The sequence below is a fragment of the Vigna umbellata genome, chromosome 2 (assembly GCF_029865625.1).
Source record: "Vigna umbellata cultivar VRB3 chromosome 2, Vumbellata_1.0, whole genome shotgun sequence".
Lineage (NCBI taxonomy): Eukaryota > Viridiplantae > Streptophyta > Magnoliopsida > Fabales > Fabaceae > Vigna > Vigna umbellata.
This window is the reverse complement of record NC_142166.1, coordinates 574,179-599,427: the sequence shown is the minus strand read 5'-3', so window position 1 is coordinate 599,427 and position 25,249 is coordinate 574,179. Positions and strand designations below refer to the sequence as shown.

The window sequence follows — 25,249 nt, the reverse complement described above, 5'->3', positions numbered from 1 at the left end:
TGAAAGTGTTTTTGTGATTAGAAGTGAACTAAATTAAAATAAAATGAAAATTAAACACAAACGAATATAATTGAAAGCATTAAAGTGAATGAAAATAGTAAACCGAACAGTCCTAAATCGAATATTGCACACCAGCGAGATAATTAAATTTGGCGTGAAAACTAAATATGTGACCAATTGCTAAATCATAAATCGCATTGGAAAAAAAATTGCTAAATGGAAGTGAAATTGTGAAATTGGAAAAATTATCATAGTGGCGGGAATAAAGAGAAGAATGCAACATCCAAGCTAAAGCTAATAATTGAGAGGCACATTGTGGTTTGGAACTCCGTGCAGCTGAAATAAAAGTTTAAAGCAAAGGTTTGTGAAGCAATTGAAAATGCAATGCAACGTTAAGCTAAAAATTAAATGCACCAAAAATTGGAAAGCAAAGACAAAAATAAAAGCTAGCATGTTCCTTCCTATCCGCGTGAAAACCTCCATCCCGAGAAGGATGTAACATCTCTAAAAGAATCTCTTTCTTTTCCCACCGTGACACCTCCTGCTTCCATCCTTCTCCGCACTTCTCCAAAAACATGAGAGCTTCTCCTTCAAAATAAAACTAAATGCTTCCAACAAAAATGGGAGAGCCGTAACCCTCCTGGTCTCCACGGGTCTCTCCAAAAACATTCAAAAGCTAAAACCTCCTACCCCGTGGCAAGTGGCGGCTCTCCCTCTCCAACATGTTAAAAGAAAAAAAAAACATCCAAAATGAAGGTGCTGCTCCCAGCCAAAACCAAATGTGCCTTCTCTCCTCAACCGTAGCCTTCCATATCTCCAACTCTACTCTCCTTTCGGTGGTGGCTACTCTCCTGTTGGACGAAAAAACCCCTGGAGAGTAGCGGCTGGTCCCCTTTTACAATGCAAGATGAAAAACCCTCCTCAAAACAGTGTTCCAATAATCCCTAACCTACTACGCATGCCTCTGGACCATGGTGCCCTTGGTTGTGTGTGATTTGTTGGATGTAACACCTTTCTTTAGTCCAAGCACCTCCCTTGCTGGACGGACGTGCAACTGTGGCAGCACCATTTTTAATATAAAGAATGGAACCCTTCTTTGCTGGATGCACCCCTACGCTCTCTGTGAATCAGCACACCTCTTTTTCTCCGCATGAAGCCCAAGTGTTGCTGGACACCTCTTCTTTTGCCACCTCAACACTTCTCTTCCACGTGTTGTGCTCCCGTATGTAGGAGGGAGTCTCCACTTTTCTGATAATAAGGGAAAGTTGCACCCCACTTTTACTTGTCAGTGCACCATTTTAGAAACATTTGCTTTTCTCAAGGTTGCTTGAAATTGGTGTACTCTTCAAGGCCGAGACATGCTCTCTACTGCTAAGTTTTTCACCGTGCTGGAACGTAACTCTCTGCTTCCTCCATTGATCGTGAGTTTCTTTCTTTCTCTGGTGTGCTTGCTGGCTTCTTCTTCTCCAACTTCATTCTTCATGTGTGCTGGATGTAACCGAGAGTAGCTGTTGTGTTGGACCATGCCATGATAGTGTACGTGTGCTGTGTGCCTCACCCTTCATTCAAGCTGCTGCTGGACTTTTGCTGCTGCTCCAGCCGTGATCCTCCTGGAAGATGAGCGTGCTGGACCGTGGCTGTTACAGCTCCAGGCCGAGAGTTGCTTCTCTTGAGGAAGATGACTTTCTTTGTAGTGGATGGACCCCATGCCATGAGCTTCTCTTTCCGAAACACTACTTCTCTTAACAATGCTAATTCAATAAAACTCTAACATTTCATTTTGGAACTCCCCCTGGACGTGAGCTTCACTAAGCCAATGTAAAATAATGTGAGTGGTGGCCCCCTCATTCCTTCCAGCTTAACGGACTCACACACTTAATTTTCCAAAGAAAAATTCTCCAATGTGGCAGCTCGCACTTTGATTTCAAAACATATGCTTTCTTGCCAAATGAACTTTCCTGAATCATTACATGCTTGTGGGCCATGATATGCATTAAATGGAATCAGCATGTGCATTTTTCATTCCAGCTCATATCCGTGTGTGTGCTTTGAACCGTGGCAGCTCATAGTCTTTTTCCTCTTAAAGCACAATTGTGAGATGTGGAGGCCGTGAGTACTCAAAAAAATGTGGCAGCCTTTGCATCTTTTAAAATGAAATGTGCATGTTACTTGCATCCACTAAAAGAAATTAATCCTTGGCTCAATTGTCATTTCTCATTTATCCTCTAAATTTTATCCAATAATTTCCCTCCAATCAATAATGCAAATAGTTAGTCATAGATAATTCAAATTAATCAAAATAAGAATTTCTAGTCAATTTAAGCACAATTACTAAAAATGGAAAAATACTGGACATTTAAGCACAATTCCCCGATTAATTATAGCACAATAAACTAAGTGAAGTGAACAAAATATTGACTCATCAAAATAGACCACACTTAGTCTTTTGCACTCCTGGGCAAAATCAAGACGCAGATCAGGGAATAGTTCAGAGGACATCCAGGGTATGACACAAACTTAGCACACAGAAAACAAAGACTCGCAAGGAAACAAACCGAATTACACAGTTCTCAAGGCAGCTGGACCAAGAAAGGCAGTATACAATATCCAACACAAAATCAAAGAAAGCAGATACTCACAGAAATCATCCAAGCAATTCGAGACATGGCAAAATGATCAATCAATTCAAGAGGAAAATCAAAAGCAGCAAAACCTCACAGGTGCACTATCAGTGTTTCTCTCAAGTGTCTAAGGTAAAGAATTTCAACTCAATGCACTCAAGAAAGCAAGCAATAACAGACTTGGCAAGTCTCTGATATCAACACTCAAAACATATGCATGTTCAAATCAAAAGGTCTTTTCATGGTTGTAATAGGGCCAAGGACAAGGGAGGATATAATATGGATGAGAAGCTATAAACCAAAAGAAATAGAGGAGCAATGGGGAACAAGTGTAAACACAATCAAATCACACCCAGACCTCTAATTCAATCCTCTTCTTGACTTCATTATTCACAAATTTTTTTTTTAAATTTTTTTATTTTTCTCTATATTTTTTTCTCATCCTGTCTCTTTTCTTTTCTCTCTTTAGCACACAACTGTAAGAGACAAGATACACATATATTTACAACAACAAAACAAGAAGAGGAACTAACTAGTCAATTCATCAGAATCCCCAAGGAGACCACACTTGTTCCCAAAACACTTCCAAAGCTCCAAAATTCCCTAAGGTTAAGGTAATCATGGTTTTTCACTTAGGGCTAGTGTATGAGCTTCAAAACAAAGAAATGAGGAAAGTATAGGCTCAAAAGGGGTTATCAAAGGATCAGAACAAGGCAAGCTTATTTGGCTAGAGAGGCTCAAAAACAAAACTGCCTTTATCACTTCCAAACATGCATATCAATCAAGAATTATCAACAAGAGTCAGGCCAAGGCATATGTGCAAGCAATCAAGAGACATATCACACACAAGAAAGAACATAAAGTGGCTCAAATCTCACACAGGGTAATTGTCACAATCAATTCAACCTCTCAAATATCATAATCATCTTCCCACGCAAAGAAAAGCAAAGATTTCAAGCCATAAGTATTAGTCAAGTGAAGTGAAAGACACATCTACAATCTAAACAAAGTCCAAAAATCAAGAGAAACATGTAAAATTTGCACACAAGACACGACAAAAACAACTTAAAACAGAAAAAATTTTAACACACAAAACAAAAACTAACAAAGAAAAATCAGAATCTCCCCCAATAGACCACACTTAAACTACACAGTGTCCCCAATGTGTTTTAAGCATAAGATCGGCAATTAAAACCAGTAAACAGATCATGGACAAGTGCAATAAAAGTAGGAAAACGGGGAAGAAAGAAAAAGAAAACTCCCCTGGGTTATGGTGGAAGCTGCCAATTTTGGACTATCAGGGAGATGTCTTCCACTACATGATCCAGCACGAAAGTTTTGAGGAAGAACTGCATCATCCTTCAAATTTGATCGAGCAGGGAAATGTCTTCCACAGCTGGATCTAAGAAGTGATTGTTGATGAGCGGGTTCAGCTGGTGCCTATTGATCTTCAAACTATTGTGTATGTAAGCACCCTTGTCTTCCACTGGGGGTGCATGTTGGTCAAATTCATATGTACCTCCTGCAGCATGGTTAGTACATTGTGGCTCCAAAGAATTGACACATAGGGGTATAACACCCAATCCCAGTGTAACAGGCTGAACAACAGATAAACTCTCAGAACATGAATCAATTTCAAATTCAGAAACAATATCAACCACAGACTCAGATTCATGTTCAGTGCATGGAGAATAAATATACGAATTTGATATCAAAAATTGATTCTCATCATGCAGAGAGGAAGAATTAAAAATAGACTCATCAACAATACAATCACCAACATACCTATCAACAGCATAATCATTAAAAGCATAATCATCAACAGCATAGTCAAAATTAGGTATGCTTACCTCCACTTCCTTGAAGATTGGTAGAGTGTGGGAAAATGAAGGTGGTCTACCTGGTTCAGAATTACTGCTTATTTCTGCCTGCTCTTCAAAATATTCATCAGTCTCCTCAGGTGCAAGAGTAGGGACATCTGAAGGTGGGAAAGTATGTGACGCAGTAGTAAGCTCATAACTCTGCTCCCCATCTTCTATGTGGATGACACTAACATCATCAGGAATCAGAACAGTCTGAAATGGTGATTCCTCTAAATCTTGAGACTGTTCCTGATTGAGTTGAGTGGTCATCTGCCCTATCTGATTGCTCAAACATTGAAGGTGTGCTCTGGTCTCTTGCTGAAACTGAAAGTTCTGCATGGTCATCTGCTCCAACAACTCCTGCAATGTAGGCTCAGAAGTAGAAGGCGAAGGAGTTATTTGGGCAAGAGCATCATACTACTGACTCTCGTATTGTTGGACTGGTGGAGACATAAAAGTACTCTGGAATGGTGGTTCTTGATAATGATGTTGTTGAGTACTATGCCATCCCAGGTTAGGATCATTCCATCCAGGATCGTTGCTGTAACCATACTGCACAGGGGAGAATTTGCTCAGAAACTGATGCTCAAGATATCCCCAATCGGTAACAGATCTTAGAGGAATTTCCAATCCTTAGCTGCTCCTTGTAATGAATGCGGAAATGCCCCCAAGAAAATGTGATCAAGAAGGACATGTGGAGGCTTCAGTGAAGAGCACATGATGTGGAACTCCTCCAAATGTCTATGAGGGCATTCTCCTACAAAACCATGAAACTTAGGCAGCAGATGTATCAGTCCAGTGGTGAGAACGCAATGAACATCATCCTCATTAAGTGAAACCGGCTCCCAAAGAGAGCTCTCATAAGTTGGAGGATGAGCCATATTATTCTCAACATAAAATTCAGCAGAATTACAATCAGAGTACCACATAGAAGGAGAATCATAATCAGAGGCATTGGCAGAATAAGCACTATTCACATAACCAGAATAGGTAGACATGGAAAAAGAAAAATACTAAAAATTACGAAACAAATAAAACACAACACATTTATACATGCAACACGCACACAGAAAACAGAACATCACAACACAAGACAAAACACAACACACACTAACACAACAAAAGACCTAAGACCGAACCGTTGGTCCCCGGCAACGGCGCCATTTTGTTCAGAGGGTCGCACCTCACACAAAAGTTGATTGCAAAATTAATGCAGTATAAACTAGGAAGTGACTCCTAGGTCGTCTCTCAAGGACCAAATGTGGTTCAGTCTTAGATAAAACACGTAGTGGGGGGTTTTGAAAGTGTTTTTGTGATTAGAAGTGAACTAAATTAAAATAAAATGAAAATTAAACACAACCAAATATAATTGAAAGCATTAAAGTGAATGAAAATAGTAAACCGAACAGTCCTAAACCGAATATTGCACACCAGCGAGATAATTAAATTCGGCGTGAAAACTAAATATGTGACCAATTGCTAAATCATAAATCGCATTGGAGACAAAATTGCTAAATGGAAGTGAAATTGTGAAATTGGAAAAATTATCATAGCGGCGGGAATATAGAGAAGAATGCCACATCTAAGCTAAAGCTAATAATTGAGAGGCCCATTGTGGTTTGGAACTCCGTGCAGCTGAAATAAAAGTTTAAAGCAAAGGTTTGTGAAGCAATTGAAAATGCAATGCAACGTTAAGCTAAAAATTAAATGCACCAAAAATTGGAAAGCAAAGACAAAAATAAAAGCTAGCATGTTCCTTCCTATCCGCGTGAAAACCTCCATCCCGAGAAGGATGTAACATCTCTAAAAGAATCTCTTTCTTTTCCCACCGTGACACCTCCTGCTTCCATCCTTCTCCGCACTTCTCCAAAAACATGAGAGCTTCTCCTTCAAAATAAAACTAAATGCTTCCAACAAAAATGGGAGAGCCGTAACCCTCCTGGTCTCCACGGGTCTCTCCAAAAACATTCAAAAGCTAAAACCTCCTACCCCGTGGCAAGTGGCGGCTCTCCCTCTCCAACATGTTAAAAGAAAAAAAAACATCCAAAATGAAGGTGCTGCTCCCAGCCAAAACCAAATGTGCCTTCTCTCCTCAACCGTAGCCTTCCATATCTCCAACTCTACTCTCCTTTCGGTGGTGGCTACTCTCCTGTTGGACGAAAAAACCCCTGGAGAGTAGCGGCTGGTCCCCTTTTACAATGCAAGATGAAAAACCCTCCTCAAAACAGTGTTCCAATAATCCCTAACCTACTACGCATGCCTCTGGACCATGGTGCCCTTGGTTGTGCGTGATTTGTTGGATGTAACACCTTTCTTTAGTCCAAGCACCTCCCTTGTTGGACGGACGTGCAACTGTGGCAGCACCACTTTTAATATAAAGAATGGAACCCTTCTTTGCTGGATGCACCCCTACGCTCTCTGTGAATCAGCACACCTCTTTTTCTCCGCATGAAGCCCAAGTGTTGCTGGACACCTCTTCTTTTGCCACCTCAACACTTCTCTTCCACGTGTTGTGCTCTCGTATGTAGGAGGGAGTCTCCACTTTTCTGAAAATAAGGGAAAGTTGCACCCCACTTTTACTTGTCAGTGCACCATTTTAGAAACATTTGCTTTTCTCAAGATAATTCAAATTAATCAAAATAAGAATTTCTAGTCAATTTAAGCACAATTAGTAAAAATAGAAAAATACTGGACATTTAAGCACAATTCCCCGATTAATTATAGCACAATAAACTAAGTGAAGTGAACAAAATATTGACTCATCAAAGGCAAAGGGGGAAAACACAGGAAAAAGTTAACACTTATGAATTTCAAGTAGACCCTTTGAAAACGTATCCTACATTACTTCCGCAACCAAATTCATGTTAACTTTTTCCTTTGGTTTTCCTCCAATTCCTCCTCTAAACAAAGTCATCTCTTTGTTATCCATGAAGGCATGGCGGAAAACCAGAGGAAAATGTTAACAATTATGAATTTCAAAAACATTCTCCATTGTTTTGCTTGTTTTTTTTTACTTCCTGGTTTTGGTTATAATGTCTTCCATCATCTTTGGTCTTCCTTTTATATGTTGTGTTTTGTAAAAGGGGATTTCTTTTTTAAATACTCTAAGATATAGGACGTTGGTGATCTAAAAAAAAGACGTCAATCTCCAGGACTTTGCATCGAATGCACTCAATATTCGATGTCAACTGTATAAATTTAACTTGTCTTGGAGTTGTTTCCACCATAGAAAATCAAATAGCTCTGAAATCTAATGGTAGAAGACAACTCCAAGACAATTTAAAAAACGACTCATACATTGTTGAATGATGAAGTTGAACATCTTCTTCATATAATTATTTTAGATCATAAAATTGTTTCAGCATTAAACATATTGTGAACCATATTTCTTTTTCCTAAGCGTTTCCCTTTCAGTAAGATAACTTAATCATTTATGTACTATAAAAAGCATTTTGTTGACTTCAATTTCAAAGGCCACCTTCATATGAACTGAGACCTGAATGCGGCACTTTGAAATTCAAGTGAACAAATTGCAATTTGAGGAACATAAATGCTTCGAAACCTAAGGAAAAGAAAACACAAAGGAAATAAAAACCATGAATCCTAATATGTTCAACAGAGAAACAGGAGGGCAGGGATTACGCAAAATTTAAGCTATATTTATAGATTAAATGATGACGTCAGACTGGCTAAGAAATAGACGTACATTATATCATGAATAATGCTTAGCAACTGCCACAGTCCATCATCTGTAGGAAGGTCAAAGCCCAGCCGCAGTGGATGTTCAAACAGCATTCAGTGGAAAGTAATACATCTCTTTTGATTCAGATAAGAACTAATTGACGTCCAGCGCCCAACAAACGACGTGAAAAATATCATTGGAAACAGCACACCATTAATGTCCCAAGTACTCCACAGAGTCGGACGTGCTATTGAATGATTAAAAATTAAAAAGAAAATAAAAGATTAAAAATTAGATAATTCGCTGACGAAAATTAAATCATTATAAAAGCAGTACATAGTGTAATTATGCTTAGTAACTACCACATTGTATAAACGTCACAGCCCCACCGAATTCGACGTTCAAACATCATTCACTGAAAAAGTAAAAAATCTCTTTGGATTCTGATATGAACTCCTTACTGACTAAACGAAGACATTTCTATGATATAGGACGTCATTGATCACAAATATTTGACACAACTTCAGTCTTTTGCATCGAATGCACTCAAAATTCGACGTCAACTGCATAAATTTAATTTGTATTGTAGTTGTTTCCACCATAAGAAATCAAATAACTCTTAAATCTAATGGTAGAAGACAACTTCAAGACATTTTTTTTAAAGGATTCATACATAGTTAAATGATGAAGTTGAACATATTGTGAACCATATTTTTTAAAGGATTCAAAATTGTTTCAGCATTAAACATATTGTGAACCATATTTCTTTTTCCTAAGTACTTCCCTTTCAGTAAAGGATGTGGGACTTGAAATGCCTTCAAGTCTAAATAGCAGCGCCTAAGGGTGTTTTAAGTCCTACATCTCTCAATTCTTCTACTTCTTAAGGGTTTATAAGCTACCTAACTAGTCTAGAAATCGAAACTACAACTATACATGAGCTAACTTGCAATACAAGCAACTAAAAGAGAATAGAATTATTTATTCTTCTTTCTTTTAAGTCCAAGCTATGTGAAGTCCCAAATTTCTTACACCTTAAAGAAAAGAAGAATATATAAGCTTCTTTACAACCAAACTAAGTGTTAGAATTGACGGACTTTGTTTCTCAACACCAAGAGGGGGGGTGAATTGGTGTTTTATAAAAACTTGCACTTTTTAAATCTTTTTCGCAAATTATAAGGTTCTTGAAATCTTTCTTGTGCAGCAATCAATTGTGTGCAATGAAACAGTATAAGTATATGCAATGACAATGAAAATGTAAAGAGATAGAGAAGACAAAAACAAACACAGTTTCTATACTAGTTCGACCTCAATGTTTACATCCAGTCACCCTCCCAATCAACCTTAGATTGAAGAGTAATTCACTATAATGATCAGAGTATTACTGCCAAGGCTTTATAGAGCAACTCTCAAATGTAAACATCTCACAAACTCTCAATCAAATATAGAACACAAAATCTGCCAACATAAAACAACCCGTCCCTGTTGCAGCAAACCCTTTGAGATACCCCCTCTCAAAGTCAAGAGTGCACCACTCTTCTTCTTGGCGCTCACGTACAGGGAAACAGCAAATTCAAGATTGCAAGTCTTCTCTCCTGATCTATCAAGATGCACCTTTAGTTGTGCGAAAATGATTAGTCAATACAGTCCAATATTCTGCTTCTCAAGAATGCTTCAAGATGATCAAATTATTCTCATTCTCTATTCTTGGAGCTTTTTAGTAATATGTAAAATCTCTCAAATGAATTCAATCAAACATGAGAATGTAAGTATGATCAATCATTACAGATTTTCAAACAATGCGTCAATATATAGTTTATATCAGTCCTGACGCAAGGTAATCGATTACTAAACTTATGTAATCGGTTACATTAAACAGATGTAAAAGAATTACAACAACTTTAGCTCTTATTTGCTCCTCCAATTTCTTGCTTTGAATCACTTTAGTAGGGGATGATGGGAAGATGGATAGGAGGTTGCTCCACATCATACAAATCAGAACTAGTGGTTGAAGATGAACAGGGTCCACCTACCTCAAATTTGCTGCTTGAACCTGCCCACTCCTCTTGCTCAGGAGTTTTTGTCTCAAATGCCCTAAGGTCATAGTTTTCCTTATCAAGATGAGGTGGTGGTAAAGGTTATGGAGGTGAAACAAATTGCTTCCCAAATCTAAAGTTGATGGCACTAACATCATTTTCCGGAATCTGCACAATTTGAGATGGTAATTTCTCGGAATCTTGAGATTTTGATTGAGATGGTAATTTCTCACATTCTAGATTGTACCTCTAACTGTATAGATCAAAATCATGTTGTTATTGTGGACAATTGTTGTAGATGTTAGCAGCATAGGCTTGAGGAGGAGAATGGAAGAATTCGTTCAGAAACAATTGCTTAATATCTTCTCAATTAGTGATGGACCTTGGAGGAAGACAATATAGTCAATCCTTTGCTACTCTCTCTAATGAATGCGGAAATGCCCTTAAGAAAATGTGATCATCCTGGACATGTGGAGGTTTCATTGTGGAGAAAATGATATGGAACTCCTTCAAATGTTTATGTGGGCATTCACCTACAAAACCATGAAACTTAGGTAGCAAATGTATCAGTCTAGTGTTGGAATGTATGGAACATCATCCTCATCATGTGTAACAAGCTCCCAAATAGCACTCTCACGAGTTGGAGGTTAAGCCATATTGTTTTCAGCATAGAAATTAGCAGAATATAAATGAGAATTATAATCAAAGGCACAAATAGAAGAATTAGTATGCACAAAACCAAAATAGGCAGACATGGAGAAAGAGAATGATAAGAGTTATGCAACTAATGAACTAATGCTATCTAAATGCACAGACTATCACTTCCTAGAATGCCTAACTAATATATGAAATGTCTTATCAATATCAGAATCAAAGGGTGGTGATGGTCCAAGATTGCCCCTAGCCATGCACTAAGTGAATGCATATCATGAAAAGTCAACACAAGCAAACATAGGGGGGTTACAACTGCAAGTATATGCAAACCTTATCCAAATGAGCTGAAATTTTGTGAGCAACACCCTAAATTCATGAAATGATAACACACAAATTTTCAAAGTAAAAATCAAAGGATACTTATTTTTACCAATTAAAGAAAGTTTGGAAAAATGAGGAAATAAAACTTGAAAAATAAAAAATAATAGAAAACGACCTCTTTTTGAAGATATGAGCAAAACCAAATGGCATAGAATTTTGGGATCGATCTAGAATTTCCAGAATTTTTTTTCTACAAAAAATAGACATATAATACGTCCAATTCCGATAAAAGCATCATAAGTTATCACAATTTGAAGTTTTGACAACTCTTGATTTCAAAAAAAAATGTAACTATGAATTTGGACTACCATAAGTTATTCTGTGATTTTTCCAACAAAATATGGACCAAAGGAAGTGCACACAAAAAATTTCAAAGAAAAATAACACCCCTTGCTATCCAAATGAAAAATTACAATTAATTAGGAAAAATGTGTACTATTCATGGCATTATTCATCGCGCGCGCACTATTCATTACGTTTTCTTGCTAATACATGCCAACAACACCACCCTTCCTAATTCTGACTTGTTAAATGATGCAACCAAAGAATGAACTCAAACAATCAATACACACAAAATGCACACAAAATAGATCACACAAAACATAGAACACACACTAAAACACAACTCCAAACAAAACACTAACACTAACATAACATAGGATCGCTTAACCAAACCGTTGTCACCCGACAACGACGCCAAATCTGATTGAGGTCATACCCGAATCAAATTAATTTGTAATTAAAGTGCAGTATATACTAGGAAGTGACTCTTAGGTCATCTCTCAAGGACCATCATTTGGTTTAGTCATTAGATCAAACCCGTGGTGGAGGGATTTGTGTGAACAGATTTACAAACTAAATTAACTAACTAAAACACGAATTCAAACACTAATTAAAAACGGTTGGCCACACCATGTAAAAAAATAAAGCTCAGCATCTGTTAACGCTATCTGTGAAAACCTAATAAAGGAGAGGGCTTAATTGGCTCAATTTTTCAAAAATTTGGACCCATTTGTGACAGTTAAAAACAAGAGGACCCACCTGAGATTCCCCAACAAATACTAGGATGATCCGAGGGTTTAAACCTTTTTTATACTGTTAGATATATTATCTTTATTTTATATTTATCTTTTATCTTTAGTTTGTTTGTTCTTATTTGTATTTTGGGCTAACCCCATATTTTTTCTATTATAAATAGAGGACCCTGTGTGTATATTTAACACAAGGGAGATTAATCTCATTTATAATTTTCATTATATTCAACATGGTATCTAGAGCCTAAGGTTCTTTTGAGGAAAAAAAGTTTCTAGTGCCTCTACCACTACATTCGCTGCTGCCGGCGGCACCATCGTCTACCGTTGTCACTATTAGAGTTCTAGTTTCGACCGACGATCACATGGTTTTGATTGTCTCAGCTGGGCGACCATCATGCCATCAATGACGCCTTCATTGAAGCTCCTACATGCTCTTAGCGCCTTTTGAAGTTATAGATTTGTTCCTTTTTTGTCGTGCATGATGGCATGTCTAGTAGTATTTCAAAGCGTCGAGGTTGCTCGTTTTCCACTTTCACGTTCATCGTGTGTTGTCACACATCTCATCTTGTTTAGGAAGCTATTCAGAGCATCGATGTTACTCTTTTTCCTTTTTTTTCAGGTGCCTTAATGGGAGAATCTTGAATTTTTTAAGATTTATCTCTCCTATTTATTCATGGCTTTTTCCGCTGCTGTCTCTTCTAACCTCTCTTTTGTCATCATTGCGTTTGACCCGTTCATATATGTTCTTTTTTCATGGAAAAGATGGTTTTTTGTTAGTTTATAGCCGTGGCGGCTCTCTAACAATTATCTCTTTATCCATTATCCTCAACGACGATTTGCAAGAAGAGATTTACATGAAGCAACCTCCCAGATTTGTTGCTCAAGGGGAGTCTTTTGGGTTGGTATTTCGTCTTCTATGTCATCTTGCAAATCATTAGCAATTTGGTGTCACTCGAGTGCAAGAAGTAGATATTTTCATTAAGTCTTTATGGATTATATTAGTAACAAACTTGGTACAAACTATTTGTATGCACCAGCTTGAGGGGAGTATATTATCTTTATTTTATATTTATCTTTTATCTTTATCTTTGATCTTTATCTTTAGTTAGTTTGTTATTATTTGTATTTTGGGTTTAGTCCATTTTTTTCTATTATAATTAGAGGATCCTATGTATATATTTAACACAAGGGAAATTAATTTCATATATGTGAAAATTAAGTTTGTTTCCTTAAATTTTGAATTTTATAAAATAAAAATTACAATAAAAAAGATTTATTGATATAAATATTATACAATGAGATTTTCGACCAAAATAGTTTTTTATACATTACATTAAGTTTGTTTCCTTAAATTTGAATTTTATAAAATAAAAATTACAGTAAAAAAGATTTATTGTCGTCTTCTTCCTTGGTAGGTCGAGGTACCCAATTGTACCAGACCCTGAAACAAGGAACAACATTTGGTGGGAACTCCATTCTTAAATGCTTCTCCGTTTCTCCCACTTCCTCTGCCACCGTCCTCCTCTCCACACCATGGCTCGTGCCGTCACGTGCGTCACTCAGCCCCCTCATTTCTCTCCCGCATTCAAAAGCGCCATCTCTAGCCGCGTCTCTCTGTTCTTGAAATCCCCGCGTTTTGGCCGCAGTTTTCATGCGCTCACCCGGTGCCGGACCGAAGGTAGGCACCGCCTTGTGGCAGGAGTTCGCTCCGAAAGCAAGGAATATCGGAAGGTGAGGCGAAGAGCGTCCAAGAACAAAGAGAAAGAGTTGCAACTCCGCGTGGAAATTTGCCTCGAAGAAGATTTGCCTGACGATCCCGAAATCTTGGTGCTCATTACCAAACCCAATATTTACTTTGCTAGAGAGTTCTAAGAAAAGAAAATAAAATTTATTTATGATAACAATTTATTTCACTCCTTCGGATTTTCTTGTTCTAAAAGTATTCATGCAGAATTCTATGTAAATATGTTATTCATGGTTTCTGATTATGTTTTACTTGTTCTTTTGGGCTCTGTTTGCGAATGTGAAACACTGGGGGGCGGGGTGGTTATGGTTTTTCAGCTTTTAGGTCTTCGTTTGAGAAGTACTAGAGAGTAACAACAAAGAAATGAATTACGAAGGATAACTAAGCTTGAGATAAAATAGCAACATACATGATTACTTTTACTAATTGAAGTCTTGTGAACTTGCTTGTGAGTTCTGGACTTAGGCACGTGTCAATAATAGCTTACTACATTTAAGCTTATACCTCCTTAGAGCTTCTCCATTGACACTTCTGTGGCATGACTTTCCTTCATAAGCTGTTGTTCTTATATGATGATTAACAGGTTTTATGACTAAAACAATATATTTGTGAGATAATATGTTTTATGATGGATTTCCTTTCTTAGATGATTTTAATATTGGAGTAAATAATTGCTGAAAGTTTATAAATTTGACTTAGTATGGTAGGACCCGTTAAAAGTAATACTAGAGATGCTTTTAGAAGGTTACAACACCCGTCATTGAAGAACTTGCATAAGTACTTACATGATAATTTCGAATAAATTCCATATAAACTCTTACAATCATATCCTATAGAACTTTTGTTTATCTGAAAAAAAGAGATATTTGTATGTTCAGCATTATACATTCTTATGTGGTCTCTTTGCTTTTACTGGGTACAGAGCATTGCAGAGTTGCTTCGGCTAAATGTTCCAATGGCAATGAAATTGGCTTTTGATGGTTTGAAAGGTTCCGGTTATAAAACTCGAGACACTGCTATAAGTGATGTTGGTGGGTTTGATAGTGTTGAGTTATCGATACTTCTTTGCAATGATGAGTTTATTCGAAAACTTAATAAGGAATGGAGAGATGAAGACCATGCCACAGATGTTCTCTCAATGTCAAGTCATATACCTGAGCTCAAGATTCCTATTGTAAGAATTCAATCATCTAGCTAATTATAAGTTGCATTGGGTGTTGTTGACAATAAATAAAATTAAAACATACTTTTTGGATGCTAACTACGTGATGAATTGTTTGCAGCTCATGTTGGGTGATATTGTAATTTCTGTTGAGACAGCCGCAAGACAAGCAGAGGAAAGAGGGCATACTCTTCTTGATGAGATCCGAATCCTTATGGTTGGTTTCATAATATTCTGACTATTTCCTGCCTGGTACTGAACTTTATTGTGTTAGATTATGGTAGCTGTCTTCGGCTATCAGCATAAGTGGAAAGTAATCTGGAGTTTCATTCTCTTCTCAGTGTGGGTGTGTAGTTCAAACATATAATACAATTAACATGTTGGAATTTTATCTTCTAATACTATGTCTATGGTTTGTGAACTGAAAGATGAACTTGAGAATAGCAATTACTTCATCTTTTTGCAGGTTCATGGCTTGTTACATCTTTTGGGATTTGATCATGAAATAAGTGAAGAGGCTGAAGTAGAAATGGAGAGAGAGGAGGAAATCCTTTTGAAGAGTCTTGATTGGAAAGGAAAAGGCCTAATAAAGAGTGCATGTGATGCTGAAACAAATTCAAATTTAAATTTTCATCACAGCAGTTCAGATGGTAATTGTATTTTTTACTAGTATACCTCAGCAATCCTCATGCATAATTTATTGGCTTTATTATACCTTTCCATCTTATTCTAATAAGTATTTATTTGCATAAAATGTATATGGGGACATAATCTTATAGATGAATTGTCAAAAGACAGGAAGAAAGAAGGAAGTCTTAGATTTTACAAACCAAAGTTCAGATATATCTTCTGTGACATGGATGGTATGATTTCAGTGAAAATTACACTTTAGATATTCCTTCATGTTTCGTCTGGATTTAAATTGACTTCTGTATTGTACAAAGGAACATTGTTGAACAGCAAAAGTCAAATTTCTTCTACAACTGTCAATGCTTTGAGAGAGGCATCATCAAGAGGGGTGAAAATTGTGATAGCTACCGGAAAAGTAAGATTACTATATCCATGATTTGTCAGGGTAGCATGCTAATATAGATTATTTTTTCTATATTGGATAATGGAGATCATTTCTTGGTTTCTGTTAATCTATGTATAGCTTGGTATATTTTCTTATTTAAGCATAGACATTCATATGGTTGAAAATTTTTCTGATCATTACTTTTGAAATTTGGGAAATAGGCTCGTCCAGCTGTGATAGACATTTTTAAAACGGTTGATTTAGCTGGAAAAGATGGCATTGTTTCAGAGTTTTCTCCTGGGGTTTTCTTACAGGTAATCTTTCGTAATTTTTTATTGTTCACAATGCTTCTAGATTTAGCAACGCTCATACGTTTTATTTGTGTATCACAATTAACTGACATGAAACATCTACTTGATATTCTCTATCAAAATTGATTGTAAATAGTTTTGCTACCTTAACTCGCAGAAGAGATTACCAAAATGTTCTCTAACATCTGTCCAGCTCGTTAATTCTGCCCATTTTCTGAAGACATCAGCAATTTGTTTTCCAACCGCACCTGAGATTGTCACATGTATAATTTATTTTATTCTTGGTGAGGGCTTTTGTGAACACATGTAGAAATTATCCCAGTCCAAGAGCTCCTGTTAATCATTTAACATTTATTGACAACAAACCTTTGTTGCTTTAAAACTTGTGGCATAGTTGTTGAGTACAATTTCACATTTGAAAGAAATTACAATGAGAAGATAATGGATCCACACAAATTCCTATGTAGCATTCGCCACAGAACAATAGTCTAATTCAAAATTGGATCAGTGTAATAATGTAATAGATAGCAGATTACGGGGGCCAGCCAAAAATCCATTATTTTAAATCTGGCAGTTGATATTCTGGCATATGGAAGAGGCATGATAGATTCCATATATGGTTATATGACCTAGATTTACTATTCTCCGTCACAAATAAGGTTTATATATAAAGCAAGGAGTAGAAAGAAACATAATTTGTATGCTAATAGTGTAATGTACATCACCGATGTCCCTTGTCATCATCTTTATTCAATTAGAAATAGACATTTAGCTGAAACTGTGTATTTCTGAGGCAATATAGGTGTGTTATTTATATTGAAAAATGAAATTAATACAGTAAATGGAAATTCTGAAAAAAAATAAAGATATGATATGAGAAAAAATAAAAACATTTTTAATAATATGTATATAATTTATATATTCGTTATACCCCAAATATTATAAAAGATAGTTTTGATTAAGAAAGTGAAATTTATGTCCAGCAAACTTCATTAAAACGGTTATGTAAAATGAGGTTTGTACCATATATATACCATATTTTGGTCATATCTTTAGTCTATGTGAGATCTTCAATACTAATTATTTAATTAGAAAACATGACGATCATTAGAATAACCAGAGTAACAAGTAAATTTTTAGTTGTACTTAAGGCAGTTTGATGTTTTAACTATAGAACATGGCAGTCATTTAAATGTGAACTCATTTATGCATGGATATTTCACTTCAAAGTTGTTTCTACTATATAGCTTTTTCGATGGAAGCTCAAGTTCTATCCATCAAAAGTATATCACCAGTGATTTTAGAGTCCCACAGGAATTCAAAAGGTAAACGTGGCTTAAATTGATAAATGCAGTAAAGTGATGGATTTAGCACTAGATTATTTAATTGAATGACACCATGAAGAATCTGACTATAACTTTGTACACAACTTTTCCTTTTCATAGTTTTTTTTTTCTTTTTTTTTCTGTGCCTTATATTCCATACCACATTATTACAGGGTTTGCTTGTTTATGGCAGACAAGGTCAGGAAATATTTAGGAGCAACTTAGATCCAAATGTCTGTAAAGAGGTAACATTTTCTGCTTATGTAACTCAGTTACCAACTTATATTTCTTGGACTAAGTTTTTCAAGTTTCTCATTTTTCTTCTTTTACCCAAATGAGGAAAAGAAAACAATTTTTATCAGCCCACTTTCAGGTGTCTGTGAAATCACTTCTTATGCCAATTTTGTACATAACACTATGATTGAAGATTCTAATCTTGAAATATAAATATCTGATTACGGATTCAGGACTTTCATTCTTGTTACTGTATTTAAGAAATCATTTTGTTTCTAAAACATACAGGCATGTCTTTACTCTTTGGAGAGTAAGGTACCCCTTATTGCATTTTGTGAAGGGCGGTGCTTAACCCTATTTCATGATCCGCTTGTTGATTCACTGCATACAATATACCATGAACCAAAGGTACCTCGTTTGTGGATTTTTATATACTTTATCCTATTCTATTTTTCCATTTACTGTGTCTTACCTGGAAATACTTCACAGGCTGAGGTCATGCCTTCTGTTGAACATCTATTGGCTTCTGCTGAGATACAGGTATTACTAGCGCAAACCCTTGCTCTCTAGTTTCATCTTCTGATTAATGTATTCATGGATGCTGAATGATAGCATTCTTAACACTTCATCATACGAAGCTAATAGAGGAGGAAAGGTGTAAAAGATATGATTTGATCTTAGTAATTAGAGAAATATGTACAATTGATAATCAGGGATATTCTCCATTATTAGCTATAGTTAGGATTTTCTATATAATACTTCGAATGATTGTAAAGAAATGATTTACATATGTGATTAAATACACAGTATAAAAACAAAGAAACTTTTTATGGTTATTAGAGCCAAAAGAAAGTTGAGGAAGAGGGTGACTTTGTTCAATGTCCCAGACTTTAATTTGAAAGCCATTTGCAAGAGTAACAAAAGGCAGGGAGTTCGAAAAGGTAAAGAAGGAAAAATAAGATTGGTTACCAGTTATATGATTTGAGGCACCGAAATCAAGTATTTAAGGTCCAAGGGAGGAGGACTAAGAAAACAAAAGGATATAGGATTACCGGACTGAGCCATAACTGAAATAGGTGATTACAAGACCTTTCTGGTAAGATTTTCAGACAGTTTTGGAGGAAGTGGAAGGGGATCCAGTTCTACAAAAGATCAGGAAAGATTTGGAGGCAGATGCAGGCTCACACACTCCGTTTACCTTGGAACATGATTGCCTACACTACAAAGGGCTATTAGTCTTATCCTCTACTTCATTCTGGATTCCTAAGTTGATAGAGGAGTACCACATGACTCCAATAGGGGGACATTCGGGGTGTTTCACATGTATAGAGAAGTTGCCCAATACTTGTACTGGGTAGGTGTGAAAAAAACGGTGGCTGAGTTCGCGGCTGGATGAATGGTGTGCCAGCAACATAAATATCTAGCTTCCTCCCCACAAGGATTGTTACAGCCCTCACCCATCCCTCAAGCCATATAGGATGAGATTAGCCTGGACTTTGTTGTAAGTCTCCCTAAATCTAATGGATATGATACTATATTGGTAGTGGTGGTCAAGCTCAGCAAATATGGGCACTTTATCCCTATCAAACACCCCTACTTCGCTAAGGTTATTCCAGCGATTTTTGTAAAAGAGTTAGTTAAGCTCCACGAAATTCCTTCATCGGTAATAAGTGACAGGGATTGTACTTTCCTAAGCCTGTTTTGGAAGGAATTATTCAGGTTGCAGGACACAAAACTAAGTATGAGCACAGCCTACCACCCCTAATCCAATGGACAAATAGAGGTGTTAAACAAAACCTTGGAAACCTACCTGAGATGTTTCAGTTCTGAGCAGAACTGGAATAGTTTTATACCCTGGGCAGAATACTGTATAATACCAGTTTTCAAGGTTTATCTAGGTGTACTCCCTTCAAGGTTGTGTATGGTAGGCCCCCTCCATCCTTATCCTGAGTAGAGGCAGTGGCATAGGAGCTCATGAATCGGGATGAGGCCCTCAGACAACTACGTTATCATCTATTGAGAGCTCAAGATCAAATGGTAAAATTTGCTAATAAAATACATAGGCCTTCTAAGATAAGGGAGGGGATTGGGTATACTTGAAGATTCGTCCTCACATACAGGTTACAATGTGTTACGTACCTGAGTACGTAAACTATCCAAATACAACCTTTCACACTCTCTCACACATAATAGAACAATAAACACACGTAATAGAACAATAAACGAATAACAATGGATGAATGAATCTCTTTTATTGATGGTAATATCTTAATAAACAAGGGTAAACAATAATTGGGAGCATAACCTCCTTCAATTACTTTGAGAGCATAACCTCCCTCACAAGACAATAATGTCTGTCACAAAACTCAATAATCAAAAGCATGTCTTTAACCCTAGACTCTAACTTTATTTATACTAATTATTTCCCGCCCATCTCTTATTAAATATTTCTCTAGAATATATTTAATATAAATATCCCTATATTTAATATTTAATATAAATATTCCTATATTTAATATTTAATATAAATATCCCTATATTTAATATTTAATATAAATATCCCTATATTTAATATAAATATCTCTCCGTATATTATCCTAGCATATATCCTTAATTATAAATATCTTATATTGAATATTTCCCTAAATATATATTTATTTACTCTAATTAACTTATACTATATTTATTTACTCTAATTAACTTATACTATATTTATTTACTCTAATTAACTTATACTAAATATTCTCTCTGCTCATATACTTTCCAACCCTTATTATTACCCCTACCTTAGATCGTAACATTACACCCCGCTGCAAAACAACCTTGTCCTCAAGGTTGGAAACGGGGAGCTTGATCTCATGGCTCCTCATCAATTCATGTCTGAAGGTTCGGGTGGTGGTAAAACCTTCTCTAATGTCTTCCATTCTTCGTCCAGCATTCTGGTTACCACTTCTCCTGAATCATAAGCCCTGAGGGAATGGTTTTCAATGTCTTTCAGTACTTCACGTCGCTCTCTTTCTTCTGCCAGTGTACCAAACACTGCAAGCCCCCTGTTCTTTTTGTCGGCCCATCTCTTCAGAGACTCCATTGTTCTCTCCAGGGTATTGATTCTTCCATCTGCCCTTCCTTCCAAAGCCTTCATTCTTCCTTCCAATACTAGACCGTTTGGTTCAGGTAGTTTTCTCACGTTCGGTTCTGGCTGTCTCCTCCCGTTCGGCTCGGTAAGTCCTCTCTCTGTAGGTTCCGTCCGTTCTTTCACGTTCGGATCCAGCAGTCTGCTATCGTTCGGCTCTGGCAGTTCGCTCACATTAGGATCCGTTAGTCCACTATCGATCGGTTCCAGCAGTCCCTTCCCATTTGGAGCTTGGACTTCATGGCGTATTCCACTCAACTCTGCCTTCAACCTCCTTAGGGACAACTCCATGTTCTTTAGTCTGTGCCCCATGCTCTCCAGTTTCCCTTCAATTGCATGCATTCTTCCCTCTATGATGTCTTTCACTCGTCTCTATTAGGATCCAGCAGTTTCCTCCCTTGACGATCCGGCAGTTTCCTCCCTTGACGATCCAGCAGGTCGGACCAATTGTTACGTACTTCAGTACGTAAACTATCCAAATACAACCTTTCACACTCTCACACGTAATAGAAACAATAAACACACGTAATAGAACAATAAACGAATAACAATGGATGAATGAATCTCTTTTATTGATGGTAATATCTGAATAAACAAGGGTAAACAATAATTGGGAGCATAACCTCCTTCAATTACTTTGAGAGCATAACCTCCCTCACAAGACAATAATGTCTGTCACAAAACTCAATAATCAAAAGCATGTCTTTAACCCTAGACTCTAACTTTATTTATACTAATTATTTCCCGCCCATCTCTTATTAAATATTTTTCTAGAATATATTTAATATAAATATCCCTATATTTAATATTTAATATAAATATTCCTATATTTAATATTTAATATAAATATCCCTATATTTAATATTTAATATAAATATCCCTATATTTAATATAAATATCTCTCCGTATATTATCCTAGCATATATCTTTAATTATAAATATCTTATATTGAATATTTCCCTAAATATATATTTATTTACTCTAATTAACTTATACTATATTTATCTACTCTAATTAACTTATACTAAATATTCTCTCTGCTCATATACTTTCCAACCCTTATTATTACTCCTACCTTAGATCGTAACACAATGCCAACCAGATTGCACCCAAAGTTGTAAGCTAGATACTATTTAAAAGTGCTTCGACAAGTGGGACCAGTGGCTTTTGGGTTACAGCTACCCAACATAGTATGCATTCACTCAGTTTTCCAATTGTCCCAGTTAAAGATAGTTTTGGGGACTCAGCAAGTTGAGAAAGAGTTGCCAGAGGAATTGTAGGGTAGATCTGCAATTTGTTTTCCCCACCAGGTGTTGGAGAGAAGGACGAATCAACAGTAAGGAGAACCAATGCAGCAGGTTCTCATTGAATGACAGGAAGGGGGACCAGAGGCAACCACGTGGGAGGATGTGGTGACCATATGTTAGAAGAGAAGGTGGTTAAAAATAAAACATAGGTTGTTAGTTTTTAGGTGGTTTGGGTTGTTGTAAGTCTCCTTAGTGGGAAGACTATATATAGGAGGGGTGTTGTCTTTTAGAGGGGACATTTTTGTATTAGAAGAGGCTGGACAGGATTACTGACATCCTGTGTGAAGGGAAACATTCTCCCTTGGTGGTTTTCGTGTACTTTGCTTGTGTTGGAATAATAAGATTGTTTTCCAGTGCTAAGATTGTCAACACTGGGGTTTGTGGGTGGAAACTCTGAACGTTTTCAACTTCTTGTCACCAAGAAACCTAACAGTTACAAAGCTTGTCTGGTGACTAAGGGTTGTACTGATCTTTGGCCTGGATTATGGTCTTTACAAGACAAACTTGAACTATGTAAGAAAGTAAAGAATTATTTTATTGATAATAATCACTTTAATTACATTCTCATAATCTCTATTTGTAATAATCAAAGCCTTTTAAAGAGAAAATAAAAATATGCTGAAATGAATAGGAAGATTCTAAAGATATTTTTTCCCATTTATTATGGAGATATTGAGAATATTTTATCTTAATTATATGCTATTTACAACATTTTCTACCAAGTTGGTAAATGAATATTGTTAGATTTGTTGGCAGACCCATTTTGTTTTATTTTAATTTATAATTGCATAGCCCTATGTGCTCAATACACATCAAGGATTCAACCTATGTTGGTATTAGAGCCTATCCTAATGAAGTTTATTAAGCCTATTGTGTTACCTATTATCAGACTACCCACAAATATTTATTCTCATGCATGAGATTTACATGTCTTGTATGGAAGAGTGTTGGAGATTTTATATCAATTAGAGATAAGACCAACTTACAGCATAAGTGAGGGATAATTCTTACCTTACAAGCCTATGTTTGATGTTGGTTGAAACTCTTTTCCTAATAAAAAAAGATATTAAAAATTGAAGAAAAATCCAAATCTAGGAAACCATTTATTGAAACTAAAGCCTTCCAAATGAAGAATCCAACGAATCTTGAATTAGTCAATAATATCTACAGAAAAATGTTATGTCCAGAATAGTAGACAAATGTCAAATTAGTTAAAAATACGGCATTAAAACATTTATGAAAACATAAGGCCAATTTATTACTAATGACAATAAGAGGTACAAAATACAGACAATAAGTCATGTGAAAGTACTTTGAAGATATAATAAAGCAATGAATGTGTAATACAGAATGTGTTATGAGTAGCCTATCCCATCTAGTAAGAAATGACTTGGTGGTTGTTGCTCACGTTCACTTTTCACATGTAGATGTTGCTGACATTTAGATTTTGATTCTACCCACAGAAAATGATTTTCTTAGACACGGCCGAGAAGGTGGCTGAGACCTTGCGACCATACTGGTCAGATGCAACGAAAGGTCGTGCCACTGTTGTTCAAGCTGTGCCTGACATGCTGGAAATTGTACCGTTGGGAACATCAAAAGGGAATGGAGTAAAAGTGCTGCTCGATCATTTGGGGGTTACTGCTAAAGAGGTATCCCAAATATTAGTTCTTCTTCAATGTTGATTGCATTGTCTTTGCAGACTCTCCTAGTAACACTGTTCACTCACATATGTGGAAAGGGTGGTAATATTCTAGTTAAAATAAGTAGTAGTTGAATGACGTCGCATAACATTTTTCCCGATCTAATTTAATTAAAACTGTTAGATTCTAGCCAAAATTTTCATGAAAGGTTTAGCAGTTTCATTTGGCTTAGAGTGTGTACAAAACATTTACTGATGATTTGAGGGGTCAATCTTACAATTTATTTGTGCGTATTGTCTGGCTTTATATTTGCCCCAATTTTATTTAACACAGATAATGGCTATTGGTGATGGGGAAAATGACATGGAGATGCTTGATCTGGCCTCTCTAGGCATCGCACTTAGTAACGGATCAGAAAAAACCAAAGCTGTGGCTAACGTAATTGGTTTAAGCAATGATGAAGATGGTGTAGCAGATGCCATATATCGATATGCATTCTGAGCCGCGGAAGGCTGCAATTAACATTTCAATTAAATTTTTTAGGGGTTTAAGCTATCACCCCTGATTATTTATTTTTTCCCATTTATTTTCTTTCACAAAATTGTTGAAGTTGAGGAAATTATACCATGTCATTGTTTATCTCAATCATTACAATAATTTGCACCACTAATATTTCTTTATTAAGGTTTCACAGGGTTGATGCCCAAAGTATGTTATTTTTGCTTCCTCTTGTACAATAGGATTTATGAAGGAAAATTCAGTCTGCTAGGCCCTGTTCTTGAGTGGATTTGAGGAGATTTGAGAGGATTTGAAGATAATTTTTTTTGTCGATTTGGAGGTAAATGAGAATGAATTTAGAAATAAAATTTGTAAGAATTAGTATAGAATTGTATTGACGTGACAAATTAAAAAAATTTATTTTCAAATTCACTCGTTTATTTTTAAATTCATTCAAATAAACGACAAAAAATTTATCTTCAAATTCTTTCAAATCTTCTCAAATTCACTACTTCAAATCAACTCAAAATGACCTTAATGTAAGAATTTAATGAATCTTATTTTGGGTTATGTGAATTTGCCGTGGAAATAATAATCTGTGTAGGTCGTG

At 36.2% G+C, this 25,249-nt stretch overlaps 1 protein-coding gene across 2 annotated transcripts; it reads left to right on the top strand.

Annotated features, from left to right (window-relative positions):
• The first annotated feature begins 13,679 nt into the window (after positions 1-13,679).
• On the top strand, positions 13,680-24,857 carry LOC148203106 (endoribonuclease YBEY, chloroplastic-like). Of its 2 annotated transcripts, none has more exons than XM_088105661.1 (12): positions 13,680-14,094; positions 14,934-15,185; positions 15,295-15,390; positions 15,640-15,823; positions 15,968-16,036; positions 16,118-16,218; positions 16,410-16,502; positions 17,998-18,069; positions 18,347-18,466; positions 18,548-18,598; positions 23,962-24,150; positions 24,475-24,857. In XM_088105661.1, exons 1-12 carry the CDS (start codon positions 13,750-13,752, stop codon positions 24,640-24,642), a joined length of 1,740 nt encoding a protein of 579 aa, XP_087961787.1. In that variant the 5' UTR covers positions 13,680-13,749; the 3' UTR covers positions 24,643-24,857. The 2 variants fall into 2 exon arrangements, with proteins under 2 accessions (XP_087961787.1, XP_087961786.1); XM_088105660.1 differs by having other exon boundaries at positions 15,953-16,036.
• Positions 24,858-25,249: the final 392 nt, after the last annotated feature.

Coding starts and splice junctions, on each gene's coding strand:
- LOC148203106 (XM_088105660.1), top strand. CDS start 13,750: ATGCTTCTCCGTTTCTCCCACTTCCTCTGCCACCGTCCTCCTCTCCAC. Junction 14,095..14,933: donor CTGACGATCCCGAAATCTTG/GTGCTCATTACC, acceptor TACTGGGTACAG/AGCATTGCAGAGTTGCTTCG. Junction 18,467..18,547: donor CAATATACCATGAACCAAAG/GTACCTCGTTTG, acceptor AATACTTCACAG/GCTGAGGTCATGCCTTCTGT.